We start from the raw sequence: 25,175 nt of genomic DNA on the forward strand, positions 1-25,175 counted from the left end.
CAAATCGTCAACAGTGCTCTGTGAAGCACTCTCTAACATGATTTGGCCGTACCATTGACAGTGGGCTTTCAAGAGCCTGATTTTATTTCATCTCCATCAAAACCTTCATTTCTTCTTCCTCCCCTTTCACCCAAAAGGAAGTGGAGGCTCCATGGGCTCAGAAACTTGCCCAAGGACACAGACCTGGGAGTGGGTGATGGCTGCTCTCGGATCTTGAACCCAGGTGTCCAGACCTGTTGCCTCCTTGCAGCAGCCGCCCCTCCCCAGATGGGGCTCCTGGCCCCTGCTGTCCCCAGGCCCTCCTCTTTGGCATTCCTTGCATACCTCTGTCACTGGCCCCCTCCTGGCTCTCCTCACCCAGGACCTTTGATATTCTCTAAGGTTTCCTTCCTGGTTGTGCCCAACACTCCCTGGACGGGCATCTGTGCTGAATCTTCTTCCTATACCCACCTTGCTCAAGCCAGGCCCAGGGGAAAGCTGACCCTCCTCTTGGCACTGACTCCAGAATAGTTCCAGAATGGGAACAGAGGCCTGCACCCCTCTATTATGTTCCCCAGTCCTCCCCAGGGGCTTGAAAGCAGCGCTGGCCACGAGAACTTTGTGTGACGATGGAAACGCTCTGCATGTACCCATCCAACATGGTAGCCACCACCGACATGTTGCTATGGAGCACTTGAATGCAGCTGGTGCAACTGAAGCACTGAATGTTTAACTTAACTTTCATTAATTGAAACTCAAATCCAAGCACCTGCATGAGGCTAGCAGCTGCTGTACTGGACAGCACAGCAGTGTAAAATATTTGTCATCATGTGCAGATAGTGTCTCAATACTAGATAGCAAAACAGAACAATGGAGACGCTTTGAGGTCATCTTGTCCAATCCCCTCCTTCCAGTAGTAGAGAAATAAAGGCACAGAAAGGTGAGGTAACTTGCCCGACGTCACACAGAGCTGATGGCCAAGGTGGAATAGGTTGAACCAGCTTTTTTGGCTCCAAATCTAGCATTTTTTTCCAGGACTTAACTCCTCCTTCTCTTTTCCACCCAACACCAGACTCTAGGTAAATCAAGTTACTTCAGCCTAAAAATGTTTTTTCAACTCACATATCTCAACAATCCATTTTGCCACAACACCTTGAATAACTGAGGGAAGCTGACGGTGTCATCCAAAATGGAAACAAAGTCCTCCACCTGCCATGTCCCTCCTGGGTGGCTCACCCGGCCTGGAGGTGACAAGCCCCTAAGCCAAAAGACATCTGTCCCATCCCTGGAGCTCCATCATGTCAGGGGACAGAAGGGAAGGCAGAGCCTACCTGCCCAGAACCCACCCAGGTGTCCCCCTTCCCAGGGTGCAGCCAAGGACACGGAGGAGCAGAAGCACAGTGAACAGTGGCTGGCCCAGACCTTGGCCACAGTGGTGGCTCCAAGCCCTGGGTCACCCGCCCACCACCCAGATAGGGAAGACGACTGTGAACCACAAATCACCAGCCACAGCACCCTCAACAGCCTGCAGGAACAAAAGAACAGTGTGGGGCGGAGACTTACCCAGGTCCCCATGGGCTTCCCTGCTCTGGAGAGGCCCCTTCTCTGGGGCCTTCATCTGGACTGCCAGATGGCTCTTAGTAGACCCATGGAGCCCTGTCATGCTCACACACACACACCCCTAGGATCTGCCTCTTGAGCAGTGACATTGTGGAAAAATGAAAGATGGAGTTCAAATCAGCTTTCCCACTCACAGTGCGACCTGGGCAAGGCTCCCAAATTTTCTGGGCCTCAATCAACTCATCTGTAAAAATGGAAATGGCAATACCCACCTCAAACAAAGCTACCTTCACCAAACGTCCAACAGCGTGTCATTTGGTAGAACCAGGAGACATGTCCCAGTGGAAAAGGAACTTTAAATACTGCTTCTTTAAAATAAGGTTGTTTATGACTTTTTAAAAAACAGTGAATCATCTGGGTCTGTAGGATGGGAGGAAATGCCACGGGCTGCAGGCCCCCAAGTCCTGTCTCTGCCAACCCCTATGTCTCCCAGCCCTTGCTCTCCCCTGCACCACACCCGGCCTTGCTGGCTGCCCTGTTGGCCACAGACTTGCCGCCTGGTGCCCACCAACTCACTCTTCCCCAGATCTTCCCAGGGCTGCCTCCACCTTACCATAGATACCTCCAGGGCCCATCCCCAGCAGCAGCATATATGGAGACACCCCTTCCCATCATGGTCCCCTGTTTTGCTCATTTAACCACAATTTTCTATGTCTAGATTTATCACAGCATTTATTTGTTTTTTTCTGTTTCTGTCTTTTCTCCTAAATTGCCATCACAGTACCCCCAGTGCCTGGCACACAGGAGATGTTTTAAAAAATAGTCACTGACTGATAAGCTGAGTGATAAAAAGCCTCTCTTATTGTGACCATGGCTCTCCAGCAGACTGTGGCTCCACGGAGAGTGGAAAGCCCGCCCGCCTCCCCTGCTCACCACTGCAGCCCGGCTCCCGGCCCAGGTCAGCACAGGTCAGGCCCTTCACAAACACTGAGTGAAAGGATAAATCACCTCCTTACACCGCGGGACGTACTGGCCCCCGCAGGACGGCATGTGGTTGAGCGAAGAGCAACGGCTTATTTACACCAAGATCAAATTACTGGCTGTGGGCAGAGTGCGACTAATTTTAATTTACTATTCCTGGCTAATTGGAAACTTCTTAGGATTCTGTTCCCCGAAGTTTCAACGGGAAGCTTGTAAAGGCTTTTGTGCAGATGCTGTAGGAGGAATGTGCTCTTCCCTGGGCCTTGTCCTCCTCCACCCAAACCTGCAATGGTTTTTCACCCTGCCACGTGGACCCTCGGTTATCTAGTCATTCATTCAACAGAGGTCACTGAGAACCCACCATGTGCCAGATGCTGAGGACACGAGGGCAAAGGGGGCGACCTAGTCTCTGTTGACAGGGAGAAAAGCAGTGGCTCCGGACGTCGCGAGACTGCACCTCGGCCATCCCAAAGGTGCAGAAGTGGCACACACAGGTATGTTCCACCTCCTGGAGCCCTGGCTGAGGGACTGATTCGGGGCAGAACTTCCACACGATGGACCGATCGACCCCGACACCCCTTGGGACACCCCAGGAGGCAACAAGGGGAGTAAAGCAGCCTCTCCAAACTCAGGCACCCAACACTGACACTCAACCCGTTGAGGCAGCAGTGAGGTACATGAGCACACTCCCGTTCCTGGACCACTCAGTCCTCACACACCCTCACACTCACCCCTTTCCTGAGGCAACTCCAAAGGAGCTGGACTAAACGTCCCACCCTCACTCGGCACCCGGCCTCCACGTGAGTGGCCCCTGGCCATGTCTCCGGCCCCTCCCCACAGAGGCGGCCACACTGAGGGAGATAAACCGGATCCCACATGCCCCTCCTAGCAAGGCCCAGACTCAGGCAGAGATCTGTCATCCACCTCACTAAACACCAGAAGCAAACCCACTCTCACCCTGGGACTCTCTCCTGAAATGCATTTTGAGGGAGAAACATCAACAAATAGGGCAGGATCTGGAACACGGCCGTAGCTCCAAATGGATCACCTCAAACGCTTCTACTTAAATGGCTCCAAAGCCAAGACAGCGATGTCGTTGCTGGCAGCTCCCACCCCTCGCTGCTCCCCAGGGGGGTCGCCAGCCTGGGAGGTGGGAAAGATGAGAGGCACCAGGTGCCTCATCAGGTGTGGCCCCAGAGGGTCGTGGCAGGGCCGCCTGTGCCCCCCGGGGCTCCCAGGAGGTAGGGCACGAAGCGGGGCTCACAGCTCTGTGTAGAGAAGCGGCTGCCGCCCGGCAGTATTTTCCAAGCTCACGCTGTCTCGGCTTCATTTCATCCCAAGCAAATAAATCATTAAGGAGGCACCGAGTCTTGGAAGATGCGATGAAGAACGGCCCTTAAACGGGACAGGCTTAGCTTGAATTATGGAAGGCCTCAGACAAGCGGCCTTATTAGTGTCTGGGCTGGGCTGTAACTCATGCTAACTGCCCCCTTGCCTTAACCAAGGGACACGACTGGGAGGGTCAGCTGGCTCCCCGACCGCGGCAAACAAATGCTGCTGCCAGCCTGGCAGGCTGTTTGCTCTCCCCAGTCGTTTCAACACCGTGCTGCAAATCTGCTTACTCCGTTCATCGCTACCACCGCACCACCCACTCCGCGTCAGCACCGCTCCCACGGGCACAGGTGGGAATGAAGACAGTCCGGACGTCCTGTGTTTAGGGGGCTTAAATGCCATGGCAGTGGGTCTGCCGATGCCAGCTTCAGTAAACTCTTCTGCTAAGGCTCGAGACCACCAGCAAAGCGGAAGGAAGGCTCGCCGTGACCCCGTGCGGCCTGGAGGTTAGAGGTGGGGGTGCAGGGGGTTGGCGGCCTGGATTCCCGTGCAGACTGCTGCCTCCAAGCTTGTGCTGTGGGCGGGCTCTCCGTCTCTCTTGGCCTCAGGCTCCTCTTGCGGGAAGCGGGGCAACAGTACCTTCTCATCTGTGGGGATTTGATGAGCGAATGGGCACAGGGCACTTTCTAGCATTTGTATGGGGCTGGGGGGGTCTAAATAAGACGATGTGATGCATGAGCAGCGCCAAGCAGCATGTGGACTTTTGTAGGTGCTCAATAACTGTTTAACAAAGAGCCGTTTCTATTTGCAGTAATCTTTTCCCAAACAAAGTTGCCCTCATGGAAAATTCACGGGTTTACTTGTGTATACCTTGCTGGCAGCTGTGTGAATTGGGGTTCCAGGACAGGTAAAGTGGGTCACACGGTGGTTGGGGAGGATGAGAACAAGAGGAAAATGGGGCTGGATGGGAAATGAAGGAACTATGCTGAGGCACAGGTGGACATCAGAAGGCTGGGGAGTGTCGGGGGGCAAGGCACAGGAACTACCCTCACGTCAGCCAGGTGGGAGGGGCAGTGGGCAGAGGCTGGCTCGGTAACACTGGGCTTTGATGGGGGGAGGGGGGCGGGCCTGAGGAACAGGCCAATTCCAACAAAGAGGTCAGCACAGACCAAGGCGCAGAGGAATAAGCAGGTTGGCTTGGCTGCAGGATCAGAGTGAGGACGGTGGAAGTAAGGGACAAGCCATTCATGTGGAAGTCTTATCTTGTGCCCTGCCCTCAACATGCAGCTGCATGAGCATCACCTAGAGGCTTGTCAGACATGCAGAATCCCGGGCACGGCCCACACCTCTTAAGTCAGAACCTCATTTAACAAGATCTCCAGCTGACCTGAATGCACGTTAAGGTTTGAGAAGCACTGCTGACCACAAGTCTATGGGGTGAGTGCCATCATCAGACCCACTTTACAGATGGGAATACTGAGAAACTGAGAAGTTAGGAAACTTATGCCCAGCTCATCATAAATGAAGGGACGGGTGGGTCTCTGGTCTCTGGGCTGAACTCCCTGCTCTATGGTCTGAGAGGGGTAGGGACAGGGTCTCTGACATGTAGGAGGCACTGGGAAGCCATGGAGGGTTTCAACTTTGCTCAAACTGCAAAGGCTGCTTCTAGGAAGGCATCATTCTCCTCTTAAACTCCTATGTCCTCTGTCATCTATGTCAGGGTTTTTCAATATGGGCTCACAAATTGCATTGGATTCTCACTCTCTTGTTTCCAGCGAGGTGCATTTTCAAGGGGGATTGGCAGTCTGGGTTTTAGGCTAATTAGTTGGTGACCTTGGGCACGTCCTCCCAGCTCTCTGGTCCATTCAGCTCCCACCTATAAAGTGGGGGTCTGGCACTGGCTGCTGGATGGCATCTGTTCCAGTTATAATGCCTGGGGCCTGCCTTCACCCTCCTGCCAGCTCCCGAAGAGTGGAGACCGGCCACCTACTCCCCCTTCCCTTTCCTCCAAAGGTCCAGCAGGGGCTGGCCCACAGCCGGGCCTACTGACCATCTGTTCTCAGGCAGATGCTGCCCCTCGGGCCCACCACCTCAGCAGCTCACCCCCACTGAATATGCATGTGGGGCACAGCTGGCAAGGGGGTCACTTATTTGGACATCCTTGCTGAACACTCATTCACCAACCAAGTTGCCACCGGGAACTACAAAGTGCTTAAACCAGACTCTTAGCTGGAAACTTCTGAAACTGCTCACAAGGAAGGCTAAACACTCCCAGCTCATTTGCGACAAACTCACAGTGGTCTTTGAACCTCAGGTGGCATTTCCACCAAGTATCTTAAAGATAAAAGAGTCAAAAACCTCCCCAAACCAACATACTCCCTTATGTGAAATCCCTCAGATTGCACAATGTGGACAGAAATATTTTTTTTAATGTTTATTTTTGAGAGAAAGAGAGAAAGAAAGATCGAGATCGAGTAGGGGAGGGGCAGAGAGAGAGGAAGACACAGAATCTGAAGCAGGCTCCAGGCTCTGAGCTGTCAGCACAGAGCCCAACACAGGTCTCGAACTCACAAACCATGAGATCATGACCTGAGCCGAAGTCGGACGCTTAACCGACTGAGCCACCCAGGCGCCCCGTGGACCAAAATTCAATAACAATGAGTATTTCCACATTTAATAACTCTAACAGTAATTTTACCAAACTATGGGAGCTGCAATTGTCATAACCAGCAATTGTGAAACCTACTTTTTCCAGTATCTACTATGTGTCAGGCACTAGCCCACTTACTTTGTATATATCATCCACATGACAACTTGTAGCATGGTATGTTTCTATTACTATTATAGATAAGGAAACTGAGGCTCTGAAGTGAAGTGACTTGCTCAGGGTCACACCTAATGAGCAGCCCAGTCAGGAGTGAGCCCTAGCTTGTCCCACGAGGCCACACTGACGCCCTCTGAAAGGAAGATGGCAGGCGCGCATTGTTTGCAGTGCCCCATGTGTAACTGCAACCCGGCCCATGGTGACACTCTCCTGACTGAGCCTGAGCTCCAGAGCCCCCTTCCTACAGGCAGGGCTTTCCTCGAATGAACCTACCCACTGCTGTTCAAATGCGAAAAACCCCCACTCACAGCAGGCCACGGTGTCTGAGCAAAAGCTTTTTTTCAGCTCAAAGTCTGTTCCTTTTTGTGGAAAACAAAGGGCAGGGGCCACTTTCTGAATGTCAAGATTCTGAATTGAGTTGCCCAGCCCATCGTGCAGCCTTCGCCTGGCCTGAGTATGGGGACAGATGTGCTGTGCTCCACACACAATGAGAGGCGGGAATGGGTCACTCTAGGGTCAGGCTTCAAGAGGGCGGCCTCTCGTAGCCAGCCTCCCTCTGTTCCAGCTAACTGTGACTCAGGTCCCGCTGCAGCAGAGAAAAGAAAAGCTGCCACGGGTGGTAGGAGGCCAGTATATTCACGTGTACTTACTGAGCACCTACTATGTCCTCAGTTCCAAGGGGTGCAACAGCGGGTGGCCGAGAAGGCTGAGATGCAGTCCCTGCCTCCCAGAACCACCAGCTTCAGCAGCGGCAGTGGCAACAACAGAAGAGCAAGCCACGCTCATTGTGGACCCTCTCTGTGCAGGTAAGAGACCCGGTGACTTACCGCACTGACATTCACCCTACGAAAGGACCAGATTATGCGACTCAAATGATCTGAGTCCAGTACTGTCTGAAGCCTCCGTAACAGCAAATTAATGTCATTCTACTATATCTTAAACAAGAAGCCAAATCATTCACAAGATTCATCAAGTGTCCAGGATGAGTTCAGCACTGGACATGGTCCAATCGTTCATGCAGGGTAAGCGCAGTAATACCCACAGCCCCCTGCAGCACACACACCTAGGAGCCTCATGCTGGACCATGCTTTGTTTCTGCATCATTTCTCATGCAGCAATGATGCAAAGGTACATATGATTATTCCCACTGCACAGATGGGAAAACAATGGCTCGAGGATGTTAATTGGCCAGGAGGCAGAAATGAAACTTAAATTGGAATCAAATGATCATTCTCAAAGACTGGAAACTGCCTTAATGTCAAAACCCAGGGGTCTGAATTATTAAATTATGAGACAACCATACCAAGAAACTCCATACAGCTGTTAATAAAGAATGAGGCAGCTCTACATTAATCATATTAAATCATCGTCAAGATCTATTAAGGGGGAAGTGAGATGCAGAACAATGTTTACAGCATGATCACACTCATGTAAAAATTCTCTGTCATAAAATTCTGGAAGGAAACTCGAGAAACTGTTAAGGGAGGTTGCCAGCAGGGAGAGGAGCTGGGGAGCTGATGGGTGTAGGGGAGAGGGGTATTCCATTGTCATGTTTATATTTCAGTTTGCCTTTCAAAAGTAAATGCAGGGGCACCTGGGTTGCTCAGTCAGTTAAGCATCGGGCTCAGGTCATGATCTCATGGTTCATGAGTTTGAGCCCCTCATCGGGCTCTGTGCTGACAGCTCAGAGCCTGGAGCCTCCTTTCAATTCTGTGCCTCCGTCTCCCTCTCTCTCTCTCTCTGCCCCTCCCCTGCTCACCACTCTGTCTGTCTGTCTCTCTCAAAAGTGAATAAACATTAAAAAGACAAACATAAGTAAATACATACATATTTTAAAGTCTCTATGGCTTCCCCACGCATGCCTCCTAGGTCACCGTCCCTCGTCCTAAGGAACTTATTTCATATCTACTTAGGGAAAGAAGGCACACATGTGGAAAAGTAAATGGAGCAGATGAGGGACACTAGGTGCTGAATGAGTACGCAGGGGACAGCCTGGGCTGAGGGCTGGGGGTGAGCTGGGGTCAGGGCACAATGATATGACAGAGGGTGAAGGGGAGACCAGGTCTGGCCCTGGGTCAGGAGCAAAGAGGAGCTGAGTCTCAATGTCAGGGAGACCGGGAGGACCATGTCACCTGGGAGAGACACATGGGAGTTGAGCAGGAAGGTGGTGAGTTCAGTGCAGACTGGAGGATGGCTCTGGCAAGGGGATGGTGTCCTTGTACTCATCTCGGTATAAAACTCTCTCTGGCCTTCATCAATACCAGAAGCCTTGGCTGGCTGCCAGCCTCTTCTGCTGAGCCGCTGCGCCAATAAATACTTGTTGGCAGGTCAATTAAACCATCTAGGAACAACGTCTGGAAATACAGTTTCCCCGGCCCGATGCAGGTGGCCAAGCCCTCTCTGCCAATTAGACCTCAGATCCTATGTTTCCCGTTCTCCCCCACAACCCCCACCCCAGAAAATGAGCCCTGGGAGCCAACACCTGCTTTGTGGAATCAGGCCCTACTTGGTGGGCAAAATGGAGTCAGGGATGGTCTAGACAGCAGGAGGCAGGGCACAGGAGTGTTCGGGCCCGGGTTTAAGCACAGCTCTACTGCTGTCTGTCTGTGTGGCCTTGAGCACATTCACTAATTTACCTTTCCAAGAGTCCATTTGCCCATCTACAGAATGGAGATAATAACAGCACAATGCCTCCATGTTTATTGTAGGCACAAAAGAGAGAGGCAGGGGAGAGGGAGAGGGAGAGAAGAATGCCTGGCCCAGAGCACGAAACATGAATGGCATAAACAAACAAACAGCTTATAATTGTTATATGACTCTCAAATCAAAGCTGTGTGGCACTCCAAGCCTGCGCGTCTCTGTCTGGGGCTCCTCTCCACTTCCTGTGTCACTTATACTCCACTCACCACCCAAGATCTCCAAGACAGGAGACAAAGCCGTTCTGTCAACCTACTTTGCTGGCCTCCAACATGTGGAAGGAGGAGCCAGGGAGCAGAGGAGCAACTCCGGAAACCATCCTGGAGCAGATTCCAAAGGCCTGGCCCACCTCACAGCAGTTGGGCCAAACCTCACAGCAGTTGGGACATTTTCAGTGACATTCTCCTGTTAGCGACCAAAGCATGCCTGATTCACAGCCACTGCTGGGGCTGTCTTTATGCAGCTAACTTTTTAGAACACCCCGTGGAGCTCTGTGCTGAGCCAAGAGCTTTGAGGGCTAGAGATGAAGGCAAGAGCGAGGAGAGCTACCAGGACAGCATTTCAGAGTCTCACCTAGACCCACCGCTGAAGGAAAAGTCCAGTTGGCTGCGTGGCCACCCAGCCCGGTGGAGCAGCCTTTCCTGTTCCTTCCCTTCTGCCCCCTCTGCAAACGTCTCCACAAGGGGCCCACCGGGCCACTATGCCTCCCATTTGAATCCCAGTTCCCCCAGTTTCCAGTTTGGTGACCTTGAGCAACGTACTCAAGCTCTCTGTGCTTCAATTTCCTCACTTTAAATGAGATAATATAGGCATTGGCTGAATGAGTGGTTACAAGGATTAAATGAGTTAAAATTTGTAAAGTGTTTAGAATAGAGCCCAGCACCACCTAAGAGGGAGTTTAGCTTATTGCTGGTGTGCTATTACTGCTGTTATTATTTGGGCCCTGGATCTGATCATCTGGAGATTTGCCCACTTGCCCGGCCTTGGTTCCGCGCTTCATTCGAAATGGCAGAGCCCCCGGGGGTCCTGCAGCTCTTTGCAGCAAACTCTGAGAGGTAGAGCCACTTCACTCCATGCCACGGCCAAAGAACACATTTGCAACAGCAAAACGTGCTTCTAGGGGCTCCTGCCCCCAGCGAACACATGCTTCCGAGTTAAATGAAGTTAGACCTTTTTAGGTCTTGCTTTCAGAGTCATAAAAATTCAAAAATTGAGAAAAGGATATCCGTCAACTTCCTTCCGTCACATTAGAGGAGAAGCTTCTAATGAGGCCACTTTTGTTGTAACCCATAGGTCAACCCCAGGACCTGGCTCCACTCACCTAGCTAATCAAAGCAGAAGCACCACTTGCCATGTAACTGCTCTGTGTCGACGAGCTTTACTACGTCCATTTTACAAAGGAGAACAGTGAGGTTCAGAGCGGTAATCCTTGTGCCCGGCCTTCTGGTGAATGCTAGGGCCAGACTAACATAGTCTGTAAGGAGCCCTGGGCACAGCTCTCTCCCTGATGATCTTCCGGGGAAGCAACCCCAGAGAGCAGCCCCGCCTTTCTGCTCCAGAACGTGTCTCTGACTGTGCTCCCCTACATCCCTGTCGGTTGTGAGAATGGGGACTTGACATCATGTCCGCAACCAATGTTGGCACAGAATTCTCACGTACACAACCCCACATTGGGTCACCTTCCCTGCCCAGGGACTCCCTGAGGCCAAACACCTCCCAGTGCCCAGGATGCCCTTGGTGGACATCAGCCCAGGTCCCAGCTACAGGCATCACACAGTCCCTTCCCAACCAGCCCCTATCAGAGTCCAATGCAGCATGTCCTATGGCCCACTCCATAGTCAGGGCTTGCCCTAGGCTGACCATGGCCTTTCAAAGCACAGAAAAGTTGAGTTCCCCAACTTTTTAAAAACATTTTGAAGTTGATTTATTTACTTTGAGAGAGAGAGACAGAGAGAGTGAGCAGGAGAGGGGCAGAGAGAGAGGAAGAGAGAAAGAATTCCAAGCAGGAGTGTGGAGCCTAATGTGGGGCTTGAACTCATGAACTGTGAAATCGTGACCTGAGCTGAAACCAAGAGTCTAACGCTTAAGCGACTAAGCCAGCCAGGTGCCTCTGCTGAGCTCCTCCTTTTTGCAATCATACCCTGCCCATGATAGAGAACATTACTTCTAGCTGGAGAACAGGCCAGTGTCATAGCAGACAAGCCAATCCTGACATGGAACAACAGATGCTACAGGATCACATCACATCCTGGCCTTTGCTTGCCTCCTCGAGGAGCATTCCAGCTTCAGCCAACCTCAAAAATCACCACCAGTGAGGAAAAGCATGGAACAGTCCATGTTTCAGCCTCACCGAGCTTCTCCAGCCACCTGAAGGATCCAAGCACTCAAAATGCCCCCAACACAACTATCTGTTCCCACCTAGCTCCCCACCAACATTGCACCAAGGAGGATACCAGGGCTTGACTCCTCCTGATCCTAACACACATGGGGGAGCCACGGTCTATGACCTTGTTAGCATCTCAGCTTTGTGCCTGAAAACCAAGCAACAGATAATAGCTGGGCGTGAATCAGTGAATCAATACCCAAGAGGAAGCCCACCTTGGGGGCCCAATTGCTGGCTCAGGTAGCTCCTGCTGGGTATCAATGTCAGCCTTTAATCCCAGCTACGAGATCTCACAGCAGCTGTGAAAGAGACCTGATCCTGTCCCATTTTACTGACAAGCAAAATGAGCTGTAAGGCATTAGAATGACTCACTGAAGACGCAAAACCATCGAGCACTGGGGATGCAGTTGGAACTAAGGCATGTCAGACTCCAGAGCCTTGTGTACCAAGTCCACCCTTCTAGTCCCAGGATAAATTCTGGCAAGTAAATTTCCCAATTCTGCTTGAAAGAGTGTTTGTTGTTGCCATTGGTTTTCTTGGTACTGGGGTTTGCCTGCTCCCCATGTCTGTGAGGGTTCCAGACATTCTCCACATGGCACTGGGATGATTAAACTAGCCCTTCTCAGCACACACTCAGCTGCTCTGAGATCTAACCAGATAAATCAGAGAAAACAGAACAACACTTTGCCATCAATGGCAATCTCAGTTCAACAACCATGAAAAGGAAATCTGAGCAAGAATGTCACCTATTACACCAGACAGCTGAGCACACCAGCCACTTTCTGCTGGCCTGGCACCCTTGAAAACAGTCAACCTAACCTATACTCAAGTAAATATAAATTTTACTTGAGTAAAATCTTGTTCTTGACTTCTTTTCTTGGGTGTTACTCTCAGCGCCTCAACTGAAGGTGGGGGGGGGGGGGGAGCGTGGGAAAAGAATAAATTTCAGCGGCTGACAGACGACCTAGGTAGACCCTGGCTCTCTGTAGCTCTGCTCCCTGAAATGGGGGCAATTATATCTCTCATTTGAAATGAATAAACTGGAATTCAGGCTTTAAGCACCTGCCTCTGTGACCTGTGTCAGGGGTGTGGCAGGAAGTCTATTTGAATGAGGAGTGCATAAGCCCACAAGGCTCCGCTCAGCTGGTGGCCATAGATGCCTCTGTCCAGAGGCCACCCTGCCTCCGAATGACTACCTCCTAAAAACATAACCATTTTTGTTGCCGTGATTTTGAAGCTGCCTGACAGCATGATGGTGCATGTTAACTGACAGGAGGCCTTAGAGCTGCCAGGGATCAACCCCAGCAGCCTGGGGGCTTGCCTACAGCCTGCGAGGGTGTTTTGTTTGACGACGTGGTGTTTTCAGCAGCTGCCAACTCCTGAAAATTGGGATCTTTCACACAAATCTAGATTTCTGGGTCCTCTTGGAAAAATTAAGAGATTCTACAACTTTTGGCTCTCATTCCCAGGAGGCAATAATCAGCTAGAGATGATTATTCTTCACCAGGAAGAGCTGGGAATTGAGCGTCCAGTCCCTGCCTTCAGCTGGTGGTCAATACAGGAGAGTCGTTATTATCATCACTTACTACACTTATTATACATATTAACTCAGAGTGTATGGCATTCGTGTGCAGGGACTCTATCTTCTACCGTCCCTCTCCTCCTGCTGTGAGCTGAGGCCTGGCACAGAGGAGACCTCATTTTGCATAACCGTTATACAGACAGCAAGATTCATGATTCGCATCAACACAGGAAGCCCTTATTAGGTGCCAGTCACCGTTCTCAGCGTGTCATATACATTATTATGGTATGTGATCCTCACAACAACCCGCCCAAGGTTACTGTCCTTGTGCCACTTTTGCAGGTGGGAAAACTGAGGCACAGCCCAAGATCACCAAGCCAGTAAAGGAGAATCCACATACTCTACACAGCAGGGTTATGCCCAGCGACCACGGAAGGTGGGGCCTCGCCTGCTTCCTGCCGCCCTCCCCAACTGGTCCCGCGACAGGCCGCCTCTGAAACCGCCAGGCACCCCCACTCTGTACTTACGGTCAAGGCCGTTGATGTAGCGCATGGTGACTTCGCAGTGGCCCCACACCGCACTCACCACCGGGTACAGCTTCTTGCCCTTGAGGCCGCGGAAGGCCACGCCCAGATACTGGCCGTCCACCACGAAGCTGAGCGTGCCCTCGTCCATGTCCAGCACCACGAGCAGCGAGTCCGGCAGCGCGAAGGCCTCCTCGGGCCCCAGGAAGGCGGGGTAGGCCACTCCCGGCCTGTTCTTGCCATCGTGGTAGAGGCGGCTGCGGCCCAGGTCCCAGCCCCACGACTCCGCGTCACTGCCCACCAGTGCCGTGTAGCCCACGGAGTGCAGGGGGGCTCGAGCCGTGGCCACCCCCACTACGGCGTGGGTGCCACGCTGCCGCGCCGGCCAGTTGATCTGCCAGGCGTGCAGGCCCCGGGCATGGCCCACCTTGCCGCGGATGCCGTCGGTGCTCTGGGCCACCGGATGCCGGTGGAAGGTGAGCCGGTCGTCATCCTTGACGAAGACATTGAGCGAGCGGTCCTCAGGGTTCCACGCGTGCCGCAGCTGCACCGCCGGCCCCGCCGCCGGCATGTCCAACAGCTGGTCCAGCCGCGCCGGCCGCCCCGGCTCCGCTCCCTGTAGCTCCCGCTTGGCCGGCCGCAGCGCCGGCTCTCGCACCTCCACCGACTTGAGGCTCCCCGAGAGCTTCTGGCCCATGGCTCGCTGCCGGGAGGGGGCCGCTGCAGGCCACCGCTACCTCGTGGGAGCTTCCGCTCCCCACAGCCAGGGATGGGCCACCGGGCTGGGTACCAGGCTTCTGGACCGTCTACCTCCACAGCCTCTACCGGGCTGGGGCAGGGGCCCAAGCTCCTGGAAGGAAGCAAAGTGCACGGGTTACAACAGCAGCACGACAGCCAGTGATGCCCAGGGGCTGTGTGAATAATAACGTGAACATGGACACAGGACAGCCATCTGAGGGTGGGGTGGGGTCTCCATGGGAAGGGGAGCGGGAGGCAGGGGGAATGAGGGAGCTGGGGTCCAGGCTCTGGAGCCAGAAAAAGCTGCATCCAAATACCTGTCTCCAACTCGAAGCTGCGTGGCCTGCAGTTTCCTCATCTGTAAAATGGGGATAAATAGCACCCTCTGGGTGGGGTGGTAATCTGGAGAGACAGTAATACAAAGGGCCAAGCCTGAGACTCTGGGGGCAGGTTTTCCTCTCTGGCTCTATCCTCTGGGAATCCCACAAGCACCCCTTCCCTTCGGATAAGCATGCTTTTTCTTTGGGCACGTAAACACCATTAACAACACTGACCCCGGACAAGCTCCTCTGAGGCAAGATCCTGGTTTTCAGGGAGGAGGACTTGGCCACCATCTCTAGGAGGCCAGCCAGAGCCCAGAGTGCTTGGGCTGCTTGGACAAGCCCTGGGTGTGGGGAAAGATGGAGAGGTGAGCCCGGCAGCCAGTCCAGGGCAGAGGTATGTGCCCTCGCTTCTCTGGGCTAAGAGCTGCTGGGCTCAGAATGACTTCCCCTGAGACAGACCAAGAGGCAGGCATTTTTCATGCCCTGCTCTGCCTGGCCACAACCTCCCACCCAAACAGTGGCCCACTCTCAGCCACAGTCCAAACGGAGAAGGAAAGAAACTTGCTGCTACACAGCACAGCAAGTATACTATGGATTCCTTTCTAACTCTCCTATTTTATTCTCAACTCTCATTTTCTTTTCCTTCTATTTGCAGACCCCAACTTCAGCACATGCCAACCCTATCCAGAGAGCTCTGGCTAATGTTTAATCTGGGGGAAACCAGAGCACGTAAAAATTTGCAACACTAGACAGCCCGAAGATAGCAGAATACAGTTACTTCTTTTCATATCCCAAATCACCTAAAATAAAGGAGAAAGAGAAAGAGAAATGCAAATTTTATCTTCAGCAAAACCAGAACACATTTGTAACCCGAACCACAACTTATAAGGAAAGACTGCCAAAAACAGTAAAGGACTGCCAAAAGCAGCGAAGATCAAACGGGGGTGAGAAAACACCTACAGAAAACACCTGTGGCTGCAGATCTCGGATAAAGCTGGCAGAGCCAACCAGTAGCTGGCACTCTCTGATGGAAAAAACCCAACGGTTCCTAAACAGAACAGTGGGAGCAGGGTATGTGGTCTGGCAGTGGGAGCTGCCTCGGACACCCTGAGGACAGAGGAGGGCAGGGGTAGCAAGAAAACCACAGGCCTGCCATCGTCACAGGAAGCAGTGTGTTGTTGAGGCAGAGTGGGAGATTGGGGGAAGCTCATAGCTACAGAACTCTGCTGCTGGGTAGAAGGGAGGCCAAAAGAAATCACGGCCTCAGTCCTAGGAACAAAATTACCATGAACCGGGAGCAATCCTGCTCTCCTAAAATACTTCCTGGCACCTCCCCTCTGCATAAATCCCCTGCAAAACGTTGATTTAGAGGAATTAGCACACGACATAGTCAAAGATGCTTACAGGAGAAATAAAGGAGGGAGAGAACAACAACAACAACAAATGGCAAATCAAGAAAATTCACCGGAAAAAAGCTGTCACAAAGCATATAAAAATTGTGACTAAATTTGTAAAGTAATTTTGTGATCACTTATTTCAGAAGGGAGACAACTAGCACAGTCTAAAAAAAAAAAAAAAAAGATAAAATGCATCTTACATAGTTATAAAGGCAACCTCTAGAAGAACTAAAGTGCAAAGCTTCCAAACTGTCAGAAAGAACACAACACAAAAGACCGCACACTGAAAGATTCTGCTGTAAGAAGCAAGAGAAATCATAACACAAAGACATAAAATATGATAGTAAAACTAAGCCTGAAATACTAGCTGTGTCAATGAATGGCCATAGTAAAAAAAAAAAAAAAAATGTAAGTTGGAAAATAAGACAAAACTCCCAACCATATGCTACATATAAAAGACCTCTCCAGGGGCACCTGGGTGGCTCAGTCAGTTAAGCATCCAACTTCAGCCCAGGTCATGATCTCACAACCTGTGAGTTCGAACCCTGAGTTGGGCTCTGTACTGGCAGCTCAGAGCCTAGAGCCTGCTTCCGATGGATTCTGTGTTTCTGTCTCTCTCTCCCCCTCCCCCACTCATGCTCTCTCTCTCAAAAATAAACATTAAAAAAAATTTTTTTTAAAAGAGGTATCTCCAAAGCAAAGAGAGGCAACAATATTAAAGATCTAACATACCAAATAATAGCACCAAAATTCAGATCAAAAGTTACAGACAATAACAAGGAAGAACAGGCAGATAGATACACAGCAGAGGCAGGTGACTTTAATGTACCTTTGTAAGCTTTTGACAGATCAGTGAACCAAATTAGCAAAGGACATAAAAAAATAAAAATTGCATAATTAATAAGGCAGGGTTAATTGAGGTATATATCAAAACATTTCCCATTTATCAGGCCACAAGTAAACCTTACAGAAAAAGCAGAGATAATACAGAATCTAATAACATAAAAGAAAAACTAAAAATTAATCACAAAAATATGAGACAGAACCCTACCACTTGGATATTTTACAAAACTCTGTTTTTTCTAAAGTTTATTTATGTATTTTGAGAGAAAGAGAGAGAGAGAGAGAGAGAGCGAGTGAGCATGGGAGCATGAGTGGGGGGAGGGGCAGAGGGAAGGAGAGAGAGGGAATCCCAAGCAGGTTGCATGCTATCAGAGCAGAGCCCAACGTGGGGCTTGAAACCATGAACCATGGGATCATGACCTGAGCCGAAACCAAAAGTCGAAAGCTTACTCGACTGAGCCAGCCAGGTGCCCCTAAAAACTTTCTTCTAAACAACTCAAATCAAAAAAAGAAACCTAGATAGAATTTGCAGAATAGTCTACGGCCATACCACCCTGAACGCGCCCGATCTCGTCTGATCTCGGAAGCTAAGCAGGGTCGGGCCTGGTTAGTACTTGGATGGGAGAATTTGCAGAATATATACACAGTAAGAATAACAAAACACATTCCGTATCTTAAAACCTGTGGGATCCTACTACTCAGAGGTGTACTTATACTAGTAAGTATAAAAAATGAAAATACGTGAATTAAGCATAATAAAATAGAAAAACAATAGAACTAATGTGAGAACTAATTCTTTGGGAAAAAAGTACCACAAAAACAAAACAAAACAAAACCAATAAAACACAAAAACTGTCTAAGGCAATCATTTAATCTACCATATTATATTATCTATTATATGGTTATTAATTATTATATCATTATCATGCTGATAGTATGTCATGAAATGATAAAACATGATGTAATGAAATAGTACTTTATGGTCTTCTTCCACAAAACCCATAACCTCAGTCTAATCATGACGAAGATATAGGACAGATTCCAATGGGGGGCATCCAACAAAATACCTGACCAATACTCGTCAACACTGTTAAGGGCGTTAAAGACGAGGAACATCTGGGGCATCTGAGTGGCTCAGTCAGTTAAACACCTGACACTTGATTTTGGCTCAGGCCATGATCTCATGGTTTGTGGGTTCGAGCCCCACATTGGGCTCTGCTCTGACAGTGCAGAGGCTGCATGGGATTCTCTCTCTATCCCTCTCTCTCTGCCCCTCCCCTGCTCTCGTATTTGAGGGCACACACTGGCTCTCTCTCTCTCTCAAAAATAAATAAGTAAATAAGCTTAAAAAAAGAAAAAGGAACAGACTGTCACAGCCAAGGCGAGCCTACCTAAAGAGACATGACAACTAAATTTAATATGGTATCCTGGAACAGAGAAACGATACTAGGAGAAAACTAAGGAAATCTGAATAAAGCATAGTCTTTAGTTAACAAGGTATCAATATTGGTTAATTAGCTGTGATAAATGTACCATACTAATGTAAAATGTTAATAATAGGGAAAACTGGGTGTGAGTATATGGGAACTGTACATATTTTCTATGTAGTTTTCTATAAATCTACAACTATTCTAAAAATTAAAGTCTATTAATTAGAAAACTAATTTCTAAGTTCTAGAAAATTCAAAAAAATGTACAAAACTGTAAATCACCACCTATCTCATTAACCAGATGTAAACAGTGTTAGCATTTAGATTATTTCAGTTTATCTTTTTTTTAATTTACAAAATATTAGTGAATTTTCTTTTTAAAAAATGGCATCATGGGCCTTTATTCAGGTCATTTCACCTAAAGTTAAATAATTTATATTTTCATATATTGTTAACTGTACTTTAAATGCAGAACTTCAATGACTAAAATAAGGAAACAATAAAACACATAAACCATTTAAGCTAATCATGTAAAGGGTGGGGAGAAGGCACAAATATGAGACATAAGAACTGAAAATGGCAGGGGGCAGCTGGGTGGCTCAGTCAGTTAAGTGTCCAACGTCAGCTCAGGTCATGATCTCATGGTTCGTGGGTTCGAGCCCCACGTGAGGCTCTGTGCTGAGAACCTGGAGCCTGCTTCGGATTCTGTGCTCCTTCTCTCTCTGCCCCTCCCCCACTCACACTCTGTCTCTCTCTCTCTCTCTCTCAAAAAGAAATAAAACATTAAAAATTTATTAAAAAATAAAAAAGAAATGAAAATGGGAAATAACCAAATGGCGTAACAAAAAGCACTCATGAAAGAAGTTAGACTTGCTTATTGTTTTAATATGGGGAAATATTTAAGACACAGATTACAAATATATGACAAACAAATTGCTAAGAGAAGACCAACCCACATACAGAATGTGAAAGATACAAGAAATAGTTCACACAAAAAGAAAAACAAATGGCTCCTTTGGAAAGATGTTCCACCAAATGCATAATAAAAGAGAAACAGGTTAGGGGGCACCTGGATGGCTAGTCGGTTAAGCCTTGGACTCCTGATTTTGGCTCAGCTCATGATCTCACAGTTTGTGGGTTCAAAGCCCTGTGTGGGTCTCTGCACTGACGGCACAGGGCCTGTCTGGGATTGTCTCTCTCCTCTCTCTCTGTCCCTCACCTACTCACTCTCTCTCAAAAATAAACAAACATTTAAAAAGAGAGAGAGAAACAAGTTAGAACTGCAATGAAATGCCATTTTATTTATCAGATTAGCAAAGCTCAAAAAGTTGGATAACACCTTCCTGGAGAAGCAGACAGGCTCATATGTTGCTAAAGTGAAGGTAAAATGGTGTGACCTCAGTGGATGACATATTAACACCGTCTATCAGAATTGGAAATGCGCATACATTTTGACCTAGCTATTTCACTGCCAGTATTTATTCAGTATTAAATATGCAGAACTATGTACATACATATAATACATCAGATGCATAAAATACGTATTATATATAATATGTATATAATACATGTATATATCAAATATTTTATATAGATGTAATACACTGCAGCATTGTTTGTAATAGCAAAATATTGGGGGGAAACATAACTAAAGACAGGCTAAATAAATTATGGTAAATCCATGTAATGGAATACTATGCAACTGGAGAAAAGAACGTACCGATGATGAAGTCAAACAAAGTGCAGAACCTTATGTGAGGTGTGTTGCCATTTCTGTGGAGGGCAGGGGGAGGAGTAAAAGGGAAGAGGCAGGGGAGTGAGGAGGGGGTGGGGGTGTCAAACCCAAAGGGTCCAGACAGAAATGAGGACCCATTGTGTGTACAAGAAAACTGGACACTGTAGTTCAGTGAGCAAGACAACTTGCTTTTTTTCTCTATTCACCTTAGAGCTTCATAGCAACCTTCACTCAGCCCTTGAGCCTCAACCTGATTATGAGAAATAAACAAGATAACGTGTGAGAGGTGCAGGCTGTGTGTGGGGACTCCGTTAATAGAACCGACACTCATCCAGGGCCGTCTCTGTAAGTCTGTACAGTCTGCCCTGATGCAACGGACTATAAGGGTTGGAATCTGCCTCGAAGGCACCTTACAGTTCCAGCTAACAGACCATGAAACTAAGGTGCCAAGAGGAAGCAGCCTGACCGAAGCAAACAGCTAAAGGACAGCAGAGCAGTTCCCATCCTGCAGCCAAAGCCCCCATCGCACGCGCTCCTCTATGCTTTCTCCAACACTAACCTTAAGTATCTGCACTCGCTCTGTGCCAAGTGGCATGACAGCCGCTTCCCAGGAACTGTAAGGCATCTGCCCCTTTATTCAAATGAGGAAACAGGCTCAGAGAGGTTCCTAGCAAGCGGCAGGACTGAGAGGGACCCCTGGGCCATGGTAGGACAAGCCCATGCTCTCCCATTTTTCTTCCTGTAATCAGAGCTGTGTGGCCCACACAGGGCGAATCTAAGGGAAACTGCCTTATCCTTGTGCACAGCCAGGCCCGCTTGAGAGTTGTTGCTGTTGAACGGACACCTTTAAGGTGTTTGAGAGCAACAGCGAAACCACATCCCCAGAGGAGACCCGCACTGGGTCCCTGAGGGCAAAGGCTCTCCTTCCCAGCTGCAGTCTCAGGGCCTCAAGGCCTCTGTCCCAACAGTGGCATGTGGGGATCCCGTAGGCTGCCCACACTGGGGGTGAGGCAAGGCAGACATATAACAGATGGCCCCTTTGCTGCTCCCCCCCAAGGCAGGACCCACGCAGAGTGCTGATGTCCACTAACTAGCGACCGCACATTATAATGAAGGGCAGGGTTTGAATGCCTGGCTGTCCACTGGGCCTTGGGCAAGGACATCACCTCTCTGAGACTCACCTGAGAAGGGCTGCTAACTCTGTGCTAACCTTGCCTGCCTTTGCAAGGAGGTCTGGAATGGCCCAGGGCACTCAGGAGGTACCCAGTAAATGGTAAGTGCTCCTTTAAACTTGTATATTCTCTGACATTGCCATTTTGGGCCCTGAACGCACCCTAAAGACACAACCACGGGTGAGCACTAGGATTCAGCGACGGAGCGAAGGGCAGAGTGGTTCACAGCAGTGAAGAATGGAGACCAGCGCAAACGCTCAACAATAGGGGACTATGTGTTAGCTTCTAGCCCAGATCCTGGTCTGCAGCGGGGGCCCTATTCTGCTCTCACCTTCCCTGCACCCAGCCAAGACTCACGGCCTCTATAGTCTTCACCCCAGGGAAGTTCTAGCATCTTAGGTTTCCTGCAACTAGTGAGTGAATAATGAATAAAAGAGGGGCCAGGGGCGCCTGGGTGGCGCAGTCGGTTAAGCCTCCAACTTCAGCCAGGTCACGATCTCGCGGTCCGTGAGTTCAAGCCCCGCGTCGGGCTCTGGGCTGATGGCTCAGAGCCTGGAGCCTGTTTCCGATTCTGTGTCTCCCTCTCTCTCTGCCCCTCCCCCTTTCATGCTCTGTCTCTCTCTGTCCCAAAAATAAATAAAAAACATTGAAAAAAAAATTTAAAAAAAAAAAAAAAAAAAAAAAAAGAGGGGCTAAGAAATTTGGTTTTAGTCCCATGGAACCTGTCACGGGCAACGGTCAGGATCAGAATCGAGGGACAGAAGGACCAGCTGACAACCAGCTCGAGGCCAGAGCTGGGAGAAAGGAAATTAGCAATGCAGAGTCCCAACTCCTAAACCGGGGCACAGGTCAGTCTTCATGTCTGTGTCCAGGGGGGTGGAGTCCCTAGTCCTTCCTTCCTCATCTTCCCAATCCTGCCTGAGAGCTCCACCTTCTCCAGGAAGCCTGCCCTGATCCACCAGGACTCGAGGGACCTGCCCCAGACCTCTGTCCGCCCAGAGCCAGCCTGGTCTCTCTAGTCCTATTGATCTGCTTTTTTTCTACCTTTAGGGGTGCTCCTCTGAGGACAGGAATCTCTCACCTGCACGTCTCTGCTCCCCTCCAAGCACAGACAGAGGCACCATGCTCTAAAGACAGGGTAGAGTACATGTATGCATGTGGAGAGGTGACACTGACCTTCAGGGAGGTCTCACTTTCTGCTTTTTAGAGGATGTAATCAGGAGATGAGGACATGGGGCCTAGTTCTGCCATTAACACTGTCATCGCCTCTGATCACCTGACTCTTGGCTGTATCTAATCTGCCCCTTTGTTAGGTACTGCTGTGCACGCTTCCTGCCCTAGTTCTCATTTATTCATTCAACAAACACTTGGAGGATAGCTGCCACGTGCCAGGCTCTGTGCTGCTGAGAGCTAGGGATAGAGCAGTGGCCAGGTCAGGCTCAGTCCCTGCCTTCTCTCTTCAGCCAGAAGTGGGTGCTTGTCACATTTCTTGTCTCCACCACAGGACGTGGCACCAGGCCAGGCACACAGGAGATACGACAAAGTCCAACTTCCTGATAGGAATAATAACATCGTCTCTCAACCCAGTAAGCAGAGGGCATACTGAACAATGCTTAATGGTTCCTCTTTCACATTCCCCCCAAACCAAACTTAATTTCTTAGTCTACGCTTGGATGGGATGCTTAATGACATTATCTGGCAGGGTCCGCCCTGGGGCTTCAACGATGACTGAGCAAGAAAACAAAAACCCAAATTGCCACTTGCCCTTCCCAGGACCCTGGTGGGTCTTGCAACCTGACAGAGAAACAAGGGGATGTGAAGCGTGGAGGTTGCATCGCTTAAGGAGCCTCAGCGGTTTGCAAAATGTGACACTCAGCCTTCAGAGGCACGGGACCAGAAATCCCATTCTCAGAGGCCTGGCCAGGCTCACCCAGGCATGGGGTTTGCCACAAGACAGATGCTGCAGGAATTGGTAATGACTGGGTGAGCCACCCTCCTCTGAGTGTGGCCTTTGGCTTCAGACTTACGGGGTGGGTATGGATTTCAGTCCTACTTGTAACCAACAGTGATGCTGCCTCCCTGGGGAGCTGAGGCTACAGGGAAGTATAAAACCAGACCATGTCCCTCTAGGGAGAGCTCACACCAAAGAAGTCACACCCAGTGACAGGTCTGAATAATGACAAGGACTATAAAAAAAAAAAAACAACAGTGCAGTTTGATACCATTTGAATTCCTTTAACAGACGGCATACTGCTTTTCAATGTATACTACAGCATTTGTAAAATGCAAAACTAATTTAATCATGTCCCTGCTTACAATCTTCTGCAGCAGGATAAAGTGCAGACCCCTAACCCTAACCTCCCAAAGTGCTCCCCTGGCCTCCACACAAACCCCTTCACTGCATCCCTACCAACCTGCCAGAATTTCCCAACAGGCACACGTAAGCCCACACATTCCTGTCCTGACACGCTGCTGCCTTCGTCCCTTCCCTCTCCCTGCACACCCCCACAGGCACACAGGTGGGTAATTCAGCTCGGGAATCAACACTTCTGGGGAGCCTCCTTCCCTGCTCGCAAAGCCCCGATACTTGTCTCCACCAGACTAATCACAGGAGGCCGTGACTCTCCTTAGCTGCCTGCCCACCGCCAGCAAGGAAACAACTCGAGAGGAGGGCTGGGTCCCCTCACTGCAGTCCCAGGGAGTCTCCATGGCTCTGGCTCAGAGCAAGGGCTAGGTGAATGTCTACACAACGCACAAGCCTGAGCAAATGAGTAAAAGAACCTCCACTGAGGCATGAGCTGGAAGTACAGAGCTCCGGCAGCTCAGGCAATTCATTTCCATCTTTATTCTTTAGTGTTTGCCTCTCCAATGGTGCCAATGATACCTACCCTAATCTGGTTTGACTGGGATGTTTTTAAGATTCTCTTAATACAAACATTAAGTAGAGGGGCTGTTTCATCACAAGATGCTCATTCAGAGCGCAACCACCAATGATGAATGAACTAAAGAACCTCCAAGGTTTTCTCCACTGACGCCCATCATCTTTCCCCCTCTATACCCATGCTTGGAGCTCACGCTACAACTGGGTGGGCAAGTCTTTTCCTCCCCAGAGCTCACAAAGAGAGCCATCTGTCCAGTTCCAGGTGGAACCGTCTCACGCCTGTCTTCCTAGAGTGTGAATCAATGAGGCTTTCCCAAGCCTCTCCTTCTTGTGGGGTTTCCATGGGAATCCTCCCACGCGTGACTGAGCCAGGAGCCCCCAAGGCAGAAGCTCAGGCTGTCAGCCAGCAAGGAGAGCAGAGGATGGGATGAAGGAGGTTGCTGGGCGGAGACCAGGCCAGCGTGCTTCGCAAGGTCATTTGAAAGAGACACTCCTCTGAGGCAGCGGAGGCCAGGGGCCCTGATACACATACAGCCTGGGCAGGCCTGGTCACCCTGCAGCTGCTCCCATACCCAGAGGGCAGCCCCAGGCACATATGGGTTGTTCTGAGGGACAGCTGGCCTCCGTGAGGCGCAGCGTGGCTCGGGCTAGAGCAAAGCTGGACCACAGGGGCTGGGGGAGGGTGCTACACTTTGGGACCCTCTCAGGGAAAATTCCATGAGGAAAACACAATAATCTTCAGGTCCAGCACCTCGTTTGTCTCCCAAGCTGAACGTTGCCCATTTGGTTTAACTGGTTGTGGGAAAACACAGGATGCCTGAAAGAAAAGCAAAAGTATTCATGCCTCAGGCTTG

The 25,175-nt window shown here is 50.0% G+C and overlaps 1 protein-coding gene across 1 annotated transcript in view; it reads right to left on the reverse strand.

The window, feature by feature from the left end:
• Nucleotides 1-25,175, reverse strand: part of SPSB4 (splA/ryanodine receptor domain and SOCS box containing 4) — an 81,549-nt gene that overhangs the window by 50,613 nt on the left and 5,761 nt on the right. Inside the window, exon 2 of the mRNA XM_060638798.3 lies at nt 13,806-14,652. Within this exon, the coding sequence (XP_060494781.1) occupies nt 13,806-14,499 (694 nt within the window). The 5' untranslated portion in view covers nt 14,500-14,652. The remainder of the gene's footprint in view (nt 1-13,805; nt 14,653-25,175) is intronic.

This window comes from Panthera onca, chromosome C2, assembly GCF_046562875.1.
Source record: "Panthera onca isolate mPanOnc1 chromosome C2, mPanOnc1 haplotype 2, whole genome shotgun sequence".
Taxonomy (NCBI): Eukaryota; Metazoa; Chordata; class Mammalia; order Carnivora; family Felidae; genus Panthera; species Panthera onca.